We start from the raw sequence: 12,760 nt of genomic DNA, 5'->3' as shown, positions 1-12,760 counted from the left end.
TCCTAAGTTATTTCTTGTTAAAAGCATCACAATTTCCTGTATCAACTTTTACATCACACTTTGAACCAGACGTCTCTCTGAAGTTGTGCTCAGTTTTCTTCCCATCTTGAAGCATAATGCCTATAATTTGTGGAGTCTCCAACTTTGGTGCCCCCTACTGGATTTACCAGTAATGACACTCGTTTGACTGACCAACACAGATTTGATGTCTTTTCTCTGTCAACATCCAGGAAACTGAATTCAGTTTCACCACAAAAAGTTTTATAAAAGTTTAAAGTTTTATTGACAAATGTCTTCAAAAAATGTTCTTGCCTGTTTAAGGACAGTGATATAACTTCTTTTTTTTTTCATGGTTATATTAAAACTGATAGCAGGTCATTTTTGAAATAATTAATCTATCCACCAGTTTTGTGCTGCTATCTGTGTCATGGTAAATGATTGATTATATTTTTAGGGATCATTGTTAAATAAAACCAGGACATACTGAATAAATATAGACATAAATGTCAAGAAATAAATGTTCAGTAATAAATAATTGTCGACCTGATTGTCCCGGCTTGTTTCCCGTTGAAATTTGAGCAACACTGTTTTTATACACAAAGTTTCACTTAATTAGAAATATAATCACCTAAAACGACAACCTTCAGTTGTCGTTGGAAATATAACTAAAACTTGGTGTTCATATGACAGATTTTCCCTTCTGTTTTTGACTGATATGCGAGTTTCTCGTATGTCAGCTGAGTGTTAGCGTTGAAGTTTCTCTTCCTGAGTGTGTGAATAGAGTCAATCAATTTCCGTTTTCACTCTGTTCGTGAACTTTTTGGGGCTCTGTACATTTGACTAGATGTTCTTTTAACGAGTGAGTACAACACCTTCATCAGGCATCACGTCAAGTAAACAACAACAAATCTTCTAGTAGCTCTACAGAAAAGCTTTCACTGACCATGAATGGTAATGCAGACAAAGAACGAACTTAGTACTTCAATCAAAATGTGGATATTATTTCTGTTTTAGTACCAGTAATAATAGTCTTTACATGTCACGTATCTGTGGAATAATTTACATGTTGCAGTTGATCTGACTCAAACCTTCCATGTCTTTTATGCGTTATGGATCTTATTCCTGTTTGTGCATCGTCTTGCCCTCACCTGTCTGACTTCTCCTCTGTGTCATGTGTTCAGGAGTATCGGTGTGTTGGCCTACGTAATGCTGACGGGAATCTCTCCATTCCTGGGTGAAGACAAACAGGAGACGTTCCTCAACATCTCCCAGCTCAATGTGAGCTACACGGAGGAGGAGCTGCAGCAGCTGGACCAGGCGGCCCTGTCCTTCATCCAGATGCTGCTCCGCAAACAGCCACAGTGAGTCATCACCTCGCTCATCTGCAGAAGCAACACAACTTCAAATTGTCAACAAAATAAAAATGGATTGGCATTTTGCCTCTTTGGCAAATAATCCTTTATTGTTTTGGGATACTTGGCTTCTTGGAAACCTCACATCTGGAGTACTTCAGTGTCCAATTAAAGTGCTAAATGAAGCATTGTTCTACTAGTTTGAAACCATGTGTTTTACTGGATATCACCAGTTAAATATAAATAGCTGATGGGCACTGACACAACACAGAACAAATACAGAGAGAGATGTCAAGAGGTTTCTGTATATTTGTTTTTTTAGGGATCGAGCCACAGCCAAGCAGTCTCTCAACCACGCCTGGCTTCAGGCCTTAGAGCCTCAGGAAACCCAGGAGATCCTCCCAGCAGAGGACCAGGATGCAGGCACCGCCGCCAGTAGCTCCGCCAGTAGCTCCGCCAGTAGCTCCACTAGTAGTTCCACCAGTAGCTCCACCAGTAGCTCCACCAGCAGCTCCACCAGCAGCTCCACCAGTAGCACCGAACCTCCCAGCAGCACAAGCACAGCTGAGGAGGAGGTGGAGGGCCCGGTGACGGATGAGTTGATCGTCATGGCAGCATACACCCTGGGTCAGTGCCGCCAGTCCTCCAGCTCCACCTCTGAGAAGGAGGCTTTGGCTGCCGAGCAGAAAGGCATCTCCAAACGCTTCAAGTTCGAGGAGCCCTTCAGTGCCCTGCAGGAGGTCCTTGGAGAGTTCATCTACTGACCCTCCACCCACCTCGTGCACCATCAGCGTCTGACAGAGGAGAAGTTAGTGTTGTCACGGTAACAGAAATAAGCCTACTGATGTACCAACTCCCCTCCATTTATTGTGTAAATGTATAATCAGAAACTGTTGCACGGTCAATCTTTGTTATTTTAGTAGCTGGACTTTAAGTGCATTTTAAAAGTACATACAGTATTCCTCCCATAAGCATCAGCCCTGCTCGACCCCCACTTTCCTAAACACCTCCTGAAACAATAGCTTAATTTATGTTGCATTTCATTACGACCACATACCCACACACACGCACACACGCGACACACACACACACACACACACACACACACACACACACACACACACACACACACACACACACACACACACACACACACACACACACACACACACACACACAACACTGATATATTTCCAAAAGCAACTTTTTCAACTTTGACACTAAACTTCAACTGCCGCTGTTTTAAAGAGTGAAGTCTTTTTTTCTCCAGCTGCTGTTTCAGATCCAACAGGGAGACATTCATCTGTGTTTTTATGAACAGAATTCACAGTTTGAGACTTTGAGTTGTGTGCAATATCAAGTCAAATACAATTAATAAATTTCTACATCGATTTTCAAGCATTGATTGAGACTGAAAGTTAATTTGACCTCAGCAGCTGATAAAACAATCTGACCACCGGGTCCCTTTAATAGTTCTTCTAGAGCTCTCCAGCAAATTATAGGATCCTGTCATGGAAATAACTGCACATAGAAAAATGATGCATCTAAGTATATATCTACTTACTTCTATTGTTATTATTATATTTTAACAATATAGCTCCACCTGAAGTCTCCGGACTGCTGAGCTACGTTCTTGTTAAGCGGGTTTGTGAATGCAGTGTCGTTCGGTTTTGGATTGAAACCCGGAGGAGCAGAAAATAGGACAGAATTCTGCAGCAACGCACGTTGATCAAGAAGTTGGTCCAGTTTCAGTTTTAACTCTCACAAACTCACAGACAGCAAGTAGGCGAAGAGACACTCGATCCAGCGAGGAGGTTTTCTGAAAGAGAACATAGTTAATATTTGATGTTCTGTTGTAATAATATAGAGCCTGACTGGTGGTGGAGCTTATAGACATGTGCCAATACAGGTTTTTAGAAAATTGGAAAAAAAAGGTTTTCCAAAAACACAAACATTTTTGACAAAGAGCCTAACAATTTTTTGGGGATGAATTAACTATGACCACAGGAAATTGTACCTGTCTGAGTCCTTAATGGATGATTTCTAATTACTTACTGACAGACAAACAGTTTAAAAGGGATCATTTCTAACAAGCTGCACATTCAATAAAAATGATCTAATGTACAACTTGAAGTGTATTATCTGGCTCATACCATCTCACAGGGAAGGCTTGCAATCCTGAGAAGTTAAAAAAAAAAAAAATGTCTACACTGATTTTTCATATGTCACTATCTATATGTCCTCATCCTCAGCAGTAGGGTGCTGAAATGAAACTGTCACATTTTGATCAGAGGGAAAAACTGCATTCTGGGAAACAAGGTATCTCTGACTAATATAGAAACATAACTACCGTGAGCAGATGATGTCCAAACATCCTCATGTAACCGGCAGAGCTGATATCTCTGTACAGTGTGTAATGCTTGTGGATACAGCACATACCTGACACCAGTCATCATATTCCTCCATGTGTACTGATGGCTGGAGGGGTGGGTTTGCAGTTGGGACTGTTTGTACTTATAGCGGTGAGCACAGACTCACTTTCCTTGAACCAAATGACTGTTGTGTCCTTTTCCTCGTCTGTGCTGATGAACCAGCTCCTTCCTCAACCCTGTTTGTATCTCTCCTTTATTTTCTATTTGGTGCCATGCTCAGAGAAAGAATTTGATGATTTTAGATCTTTCAGGGTTTTATTTTAGGCTTTTTTGTGTAATATTGCAGATGTTACTGAGTTGTTGTTTTTTTATTCTGGTACGCAGGTTTGTATTTAACAGAAGTGTTTAAAGAGCCATGTCACATATTCCTATTAGAACACGGACTGACCTCCTCAGGGTTCAGTCCTCTCTGAAGCAGATCACTCTCAACTTGTACGCCAAGCACTCCAGACTTCCACTGGGTCTGTACTGTAAATGTATGTCCAAACAATTAGCTCTGTTGCTATGGAAACAGATTTGTACATGAATGTCCTGTACTGTAAATAAACATTTCAGAACTGTTGACAGTTGTGGCTATTAGTTTGTGATCAGAGTACGACATTAAACATCTGTAGCTCTGTCTGGAAGTCATATATCACTGGAATGGAATATTCCTAACACTTGTCTTTATAACATTATACACCTGCTATGAACGTGTGATCTGTATCTGGATATGGGTGAAAATTAGGTGTATATGGACAAAAGTGATGAAACATTTGGAGTTGGTCTGGTACACATTATGATCTCAGTAGGTGTACATGTATCTGTACAGTGTGGCCACATTCTGATAAATATACTGCATATTAGATAGAGATAGACAGACAAATAGATAAATAGAAATATAGCAAAGAGCAGCTTGGTCTAAACATTAAACGGTATAGACACAGAAAAGTAAAATGGTACGATTGTAGATTAACACCGTGGAATGAAGGAAATGGAATTAACAGAACTGATATGGCGAAGAAGGACATTCACACCTGACAGAAAAGGGATTCTCATTTTGATGACTGCCACCAACCGAGCAATTCCATCTGCAAAGGAAACCCAAACAATTCATCTGAAAGCTCCATAAAACAAGTGGGAATTAAAATGTAAAATGTCTCTTGAAAAGGTCTGTCATTGGGATGAACTTGTACAATCTCTGTTGCTCCGAAATGATAGATAAATAGAATACAATTTTTTTTTAAATTTACGAACCATGAGCTGCCGCATTACCTCAGATTACCACTAGATGGAAGCAACAGTCCTATTGTGAAGGATATTAGGAGAACGCGTAAGTATTGGAATGGATTTCTTTCAACAAAAAAACTCACGGTTTTTGCATTTGCATTTTATATACATGGATATAGTTTGTTTTGGAAAAGAAAACATCACTTGGAAACTAGTTTGTTGCAACAAGTAATAATGGCACATTGTAACGTCGTTGTGAAGGGGATGGAAGATGGTGTATTCATTGAGTGCAATTCTAAATATGTAGGAACAGCTTTAGTAAAATACTTCTGACTACACTGTGGATTTACATCCAGTGGAGCTACAGTGCAGACTGTGAACAGATGTTTAGTCTCCGTGCTTCAGCACCTGCAATTTGAAATAGAATAATAAATTTAGCAGGCTTACATCAATATGGAAAGAACTGTATGGGAGATACAGTCCAGAGAAGACAGCAACACTTTGTACTTGTGTTTTATTCCATCACTGCCAAATTTCTGTTTGGCTTATTTCCTTTAATGTTTCATAGATTAATCAGAGACAGAAATTCCTGAGACACTGTGAGTCTCTCTGTGCAGCTTCCAATCTATTTTGTTAGAAAAAGGGTGATATTGCTCAGCAGAACGTCAGCAGTAGCTCTCTGCCACTCACGCGGTTTGACTGAGAGCATCTTCTGCTGCTTCTGGTCTGTCCTGAAACATGAAAACGAGTGTTAATTTTCTCTGAGAGACCTGATGTACAGGATGTTGCCACGTGTCCATTGGAGGCCCGTTGCTAGGCGACCATGACAGACACATGCTGGTGATTAATGTAGAGAAATGCTTGTCTGATAGTGTCACTAATACAGCAGCACTTGGTGTCAAGTACAGAGCCGCTAATTAAACTTGACACCAATTACCTTCCTGTGTTATGGAGCCCACTCTTGGAGCACCACACACACACACACACACACACACACACACACACACACACACACACACACACACACACACACACACACACACACACACACAAAGACACAGTGTTTTGTCAGCTGGCTGGTGGCAGTGGTAGCAGGATGACAGCGGGCATCAGTTAACTTGTCTCCTGATAACACTGCTATTTATTAGTAGAAGCTGGTGTTTCACAGCTACAAAACCTCAGTACAAAACACTTTGAAATATTTAATGACTGATGCCTAATTAATGACAAATCAATCTATGAGTTGGTCATGATTTAATCTCGTATGCCATGTTGATGGATAGCTATGCAGAAACTCCTCTGTGCTGACAGTGTTTACTGGCCTGTAGAAATTAATTTGATCTTGTCCCCATTAAACATTTAAATGTTAAATAGCCATTTAACACACAAAGCAGTTCGTAGTGGTACAAATCTGACAACCAAATCCATACAAGGCTTTGTAGCAGAGGGGGGGGGGGGGAGGAAGCTCCAAACAAACAAGAAAGTAAGGAAGAGCCCTTAATCAACTGACAAGGAAATGATCAATCAAGCACACCTATGAACAGAGAGAGAGAGAGAGAGAGGGAGAGAGAGAGAGAGAGGGAGAGGGAGAGAGAGAGAGGGAGAGAGAGAGAGAGAGAGAGAGAGAGAGAGAGAGAGAGAGATGGAGAGAGAGAGAGAGAGAGAGAGAGAGAGAGAGAGAGAGAGAGAGAGAGAGAGATGGAGAGAGAGAGATGGAGAGAGAGAGAGAGAGAGAGAGAGGGAGGGAGAGAGAGAGAGAGAGAGAGAGAGAGAGAGAGAGAGAGAGAGAGAGAGAGAGAGAGAGAGAGAGAGAGAGAGAGAGAGAGAGAGAGAGAGAGAGAGAGAGAGAGAGAGAGAGAGAGAGAGAGAGAGAGAGAGAGAGAGAGAGAGAGAGAGAGAGAGAGAGAGAGAGAGAGAGAGAGAGAGAGAGAGAGAGAGAGAGAGAGAGAGAGAGAGAGAGAGAGAGAGAGAGAGAGAGAGAGAGAGAGAGAGAGAGAGAGAGAGAGAGAGAGAGAGAGAGAGAGAGAGAGAGAGAGAGAGAGAGAGAGAGAGAGAGAGAGAGGGAGAGAGAGAGAGAGAGAGAGAGAGAGAGAGAGAGAGAGAGAGAGAGAGGGAGAGAGAGAGAGAGAGAGAGAGAGAGAGAGAGAGAGAGAGAGAGAGAGAGAGAGAGAGAGAGAGAGAGAGAGAGAGAGAGAGAGAGAGAGAGAGAGAGAGAGAGAGAGAGAGAGAGAGAGAGAGAGAGAGAGAGAGAGAGAGAGAGAGAGAGAGAGAGAGAGAGAGAGGGAGAATCAACAGACAAAGGAAGCATGGAGGAGAACTGAGGAGGAGTGAGAGTGACTGAAAGAGGAGCTATAGGCAAAGACAGAATTCAGTTTCTGGAGGTCGTTGCTCTAGAAAAGAAGAAGTTGGATAGAGTTGTTCAAAGAAGAGAGCCTGGATTATCCCAGAACCAGCTGGACTGCTTTGACCTTTTTGGAGACCGAGGCCTAGTGGATGAGTGGATGAGTGGATCCCTGGAGCAGGTGGACCGAGCATGAATCACCTCACAAACATGGAGGAATGTAAAGAGACAATCTGGTAGGAAACAACTGGTGGTGTACAACTGCTGACAAGAAAACCCACCAGCACAGACAGGAACAAGGCAGCTTCTGTTCAACTGCTCATCTTCAAAGTGTCATTTATTCATGTTGTTTAATAAATGCATAATAATAATTATTATTTTGGATTAAAATCAGTTTTTGCAGCATGTTTACACTTTAAAGTATTTCAGCGAAGAGCTGCATTCACAAAATAAAAGGGATCAAATCCTTCAATCAATGACACACTGTCGCCATTACACTCAGAATATACAGCACAAAATGCTCCACTGGAAAAAAATTAAGAATGACATTAATATTAGTTGTTCCTTCTGTTTACTTGTCCTTGTTTTTCTTGTACTCTTATTTTTTGGAAACTTTTTTTTCCTTCTTTTTTGGTAATGAAATAAAGTAAAATTATAAAGTGGTCCCTAAGTCCATATTTTGTGTTTATATCAGTCTTTTTAAAATCAATGTTTTATACTATTAAACATAAATCATCTGACATATACACAATTTGTAAAAATAAAAAAAACGGCTTTCCTTGTTATCAGCAGCTTTTTTATGTTCCCTGTTTCTCATTTACCTGAAAACAAAGAGCTACAGTCCCCAAAGCTGACAGACATGAATCAAATATTAATATCAAGTTTATGACAAAAGAGCTCAAATCATCTAAAGTGACAAAATCATTTTCAAGGTCGCAGTCATCCATCAAGACCGCTGCTGCTGACGTCTCTCATAATAGCATCATAAATCATGTTCACACAAGAATCTAGATCATAGAGATATCTGGTCAGGTAAGTATTGTGTGAATATAGTCCTCACTTTGTGCTACAGAGACTTTGAGACCTGCAATTACTTCATCAGGGTTCATTTGTCTGCTGGAAACTGAGCAGAAGAAGAATCAGAGAGAGGCTATCTGTGTGTGTGTGTGTGTGTGTGTGTGTGTGTGTGTGTGTGTGTGTGTGTGTGTGTGTGTGTGTGTGTGTGTGTGTGTGTGTGTGTGTGTGTGTGTGTGTGTGTGTGTGTGTGTGTGTGTGTGTGTGTGTGTGTGTGTGTGTGTGTGTGTGTTTAGTTCCCTGGAACAGTAACAGAGTCACATCTAACCAGTCCTCTTTCTCATTACGTTTTAATGTAGACAAGACAAAAAATGTTCCATGGAAATATATTCAACACAGATATAGTAAAAGACAATCCATATCTTTAGATGTATTTCCTTTGTGTGTATGCATTTACTGTGTATTCATAGGTATTTATCTTTTTGTCTTAATTAATACTGAATGAATTGGGTGGTTTATCGGGCGGCACGGTGGTGCAGTGGTTAGCACTGTCACCTCACAGCAAAAAAGGTTCTGGGTTTGAATCCGGTCCTGGACCTTTCTGTGCGGAGTTTGCATGTTCTCCCTGTGCTTGCGTGGGTTCTCTCCGGGTTCTCCGGCTTCCTCCCATCATCCAACAACATGCACCTCAGGTCAGGTTACCTGGCGCCGCCTAGTGGCAGCCTGCTGCAGCAGCTCCCCCCTGAGAGCCCCCCTGCTGTAGTGAAGACATTTCCCCTCGGGGATTAATAAAAATCAATTGATTTTTTAATGTGACTTGAATGTTCCATGCTGCATTACTATCAAGTGATAACACAGAAACCAGTGAGGTGTGAAGGCAGATATTCCATTTCAGTGTAGTCCAGCAGAAGGCAGCACAGACCTGCCATTACTGCATACAACATCAGCACCTGTGTTTGGTGTGTTTTTCTGACCTTTGCTTTCTGGTCTTGAGGTGTGAAAGGGGCAGTACTCCAAGGAACGAGGCGGGTGGTTTGACTGGGATATTCAGGACAAACTGCCTCAATCATTCATATCTAGTGGAATACTGTGGGAGAACGGGATAGAAAAAGTTCAATTTAAACTAATCTCTTGAACCGCCTATTTACGTGGTAATGTTAATAAGGGTTTGACCGGTGCGCTATTCGTTTTTACTTCCTGACAGGCACAAATAGCTTCATGTTCTCCTCCTTTTCTGTCAGCATCAGAGCCTGCGGCTGTGCAACACACATGCGCACACACACTACTGCAGAAAAAGGAAAACATTTCTGAGAGCCACCAGCCTCTCCTTGACTGGAACCTTTCTAAACACAAGGAATAGCAAATGTTAAGTTATTTATCTGTGTAGGTTAACCGTGATGATTAGAGACAGAAGGAAGACTGTCTTCTATTGGTTGTTCTAGTTGGCTATTATTGGACAACTATTAATTAATGAATTAACTTCCTGGTAATGGTTAATGGGACGGTAGAAAATGTATCACTACAATCTTATTTTCTGAAGTAAATCTGTGTGACACATTATGGGAACTACTGTATACAAAAACCAGCTGATAGACATCAGTCAGTTGGAGTGAGCTAACATGACTGTAAAATGACTGCTAACTTCATATTAGTTGTCACAGATTGTGTGGAATTGTGTTGTTATGTTAGTATGTTATGTTAGTTTGGTAAATGACATAAAAATAATTATCCATATATGACTCTTGATGTACCAAAATATGTTGGACAAGAATGAATCCATAATTCATAAAATCCTTTTGGAGCGTGTCTCATAAAAAGGGACACCTCATTTTACCGCCATTTCTTTTGTCATGATTGTTTATGAGACGGTGCCTTCTGGGGACACTGTGTTTCTTCCTCTGGACATTCCTGGGATCTTTCAGATAGCACGTTTTCTGCTTTGTTTGATGCAGATTCTGTTACGTCTTCTCTGTCTCAGCTGTTTTGAGTCCGCGGTGCTGAATCTGAAAACACCCCACTGGTGTTCAACAGCTGATGTATGAAGACATTTAGAAAGCTAATTGGATTGATACAGTGGAAGAAATGGAGAAAAACAGAACGATGGACAGGGGAAACAATATAGTGCCACAGACTGTGTATAACAGGTCTGAGAAACGAGACCGATGCGGAAGTGCTGCAATACCACCGCGTGCCACTAGAGGTTGGCTCCGAAAAGCCTCAATAGACTCCCATTCAAATTTTCTCATGGAATACTAAGTCAATAAATTTTTTCCACAAGTAATTTCAGTGTTGCTACCTGAATGCGCTCCTTGTTATTAGTTTTCTGGCGGTTCATCTGACAATAATCCCATCATTAATTCGAAAATAAGCCTAAAGAAGCTGTGTTTTTTGGATGGGGTGTCTGTTTGATTGACAGGCCCGTGGTCCAGTCAGGTTACGGCTATCAGTGGGCAGGACGTAGTGTCATCGGGTTTCCAATCAGATCTAGTCAGATCCTCTCAGCGCATTTTAGTATGGTGACTTCTGGCTCCAAACCGCTTCAAACTAGTAAGATGGTGGGTGATGTCACTGTTGGTTACTGCTTGTATAGCACCTTTTATAATAAACTGTAACTAAAGGTGGGCGGGGCTAACACTATCCAAGCCATGGCAAATGCCACGACAGCGTGTTCAGGCAACAAAAACAGAGAACCTAAATGTTGCCTTGTCAGGATAGGTCCGTGACATTTTTATAAGAAGACATGAATGCTAGCTGTATGGAACATTAACTGATGCAAGGAAGTCCACAAAATGCAGAGTATACCAACATGGTAGGTCACGGGGAAATATAGGTGATATATGCAGGCTAGGATAATGAGAGAGTGGGAAGCAGGAGCATAGGTGGGTGAGGTGAATCATAGGCTGTATATAAAAAAATGGACGTAGTCACTGTAAGGTCACCCATAGGTTTCCTGAAGAGTCGTTTTAAAATCTCAGTTCCGGGTGGCTCTGGTCATCGTCATCTTTCCAGCGCCTGATTCAGCCTTACTCCTGGCTTATCCAAAAGTGGGTAAAAATGTGGTGTGTGGAGGCAGCCCAAAGGAGGCCTGATTGCTGAAACCAGCAGGCAGCCAGCCATCACACCCATCTGTCACTCAAGCAACCCACACTTAATTATGCATAACCATAAGCCTTCATACATTTAGTTTTATAAAAAAAATTCAACCCCTGCACAGTTGTCACAGATGGAGAAATTAGTTGGACATTTTAACATGTGGGTCTGGGGATTGACTCACTTTCGAAGCGAGCCTCAAGTGGCTTTTTAGCCTTGGCTTAATTTTTCAGCCCTGGAAGTTGCTGGCTGGTAAAGCCTGGAGAACAGGGGTCACTGCAGGTCAGAAGGATGTACATCAGAGGACATCTGGTGGAGAACGGCAGGGTGGAGTTTGGAGGACAGAGGACAGAACCATGCCAGCCAACAACATATGTGTAATCTGTAGATGCATGTAAAATTATGCAATCCATTTTCACTTAGCTCTGTAATAAAATAATGACATATGAAGCTGCCTGACAATCTGAGTGCTGATTTCTGTCAGATATTGACCAAGGATAAGGCTGGTACTGTTTCATGTCAGTATATATAGGATGTTACTGATGGTGTTGGTTATTTTATGGCATTTATTGACTAAAAAATAAAAACAGAGGGTGACCTTGAGGTTCATAAGCCTCTCCCTATCTCTCCCATTGTTTATTTCAATGTTCATTTTATAATGTTGAAACAGGAAACCGTCTTTCAATTCAGAAGGCACATTGTATGAGGGGGACCAGATCCACCACTTATTTTTAATGTCTGATTATTTTCAATATCTTCATCAGATAAATGACGTAATCAATACGTTATTTAGAACAGTCAGCCATTCACAAACCACAGAGATTATAAAGCAGCTTACTGTATTTGAACAATTCTCAAAAAATAAATCTATACTCTATCAGCTTTCAATTTTTATGATAACTATAAAACAGCAATATTTGTAAATAAATTATGAAATATATGAATAAATGACTATACACACTATAAATTGTAACGTGTTCAATTTAAAATAAGACAAACAATGACATTACAATATTTTTATTCCATGAGTTTAACAATATCGACAGAAAAATTGATTATCAGTAATGTAACTGTTTACAAAATACACATTTTAAAATAAGATGGCAGAGGAACAGAAAGTCTCAGTCTGAGTCCAGGACAGCTTGGAGCTCTATAAGACAGAGACACAAGTATGTCTTAACTTACATGTTCACTTTCAAAGGCTGCCTCTTCCTTTTCCTCTTCCGACCTGATAAAGGGCCGAGAAGTCTGATTCGTCCTCCCTTGTTTTAGAGGAATTGACAGAACTCGCATGTGTGGCTGCTGTTTGCGTGTTTGTGCCT

General features: G+C 41.0%; 1 protein-coding gene across 1 annotated transcript in view; it reads left to right on the top strand.

The window, feature by feature from the left end:
* stk17a (serine/threonine kinase 17a) overlaps positions 1-4,346 on the top strand; it is a 41,355-nt gene extending 37,009 nt beyond the window's left edge. Inside the window, exons 6-7 of the mRNA XM_069698107.1 lie at positions 1,182-1,361; positions 1,675-4,346. Coding sequence (XP_069554208.1) covers positions 1,182-1,361; positions 1,675-2,116 — 622 coding nt within the window. The 3' untranslated portion in view covers positions 2,117-4,346. The remainder of the gene's footprint in view (positions 1-1,181; positions 1,362-1,674) is intronic.
* Positions 4,347-12,760: the final 8,414 nt, after the last annotated feature.

Source organism: Brachyistius frenatus, unplaced genomic scaffold (genome assembly GCF_029030835.1).
Source record: "Brachyistius frenatus isolate BFR_SWC_R1_liver_20210118 unplaced genomic scaffold, ASM2903083v1 Contig_25, whole genome shotgun sequence".
Lineage (NCBI taxonomy): Eukaryota > Metazoa > Chordata > Actinopteri > Embiotocidae > Brachyistius > Brachyistius frenatus.
Note: the sequence above shows the minus strand (reverse complement) of the source record. Positions and strands in the feature narration are given on the sequence as shown.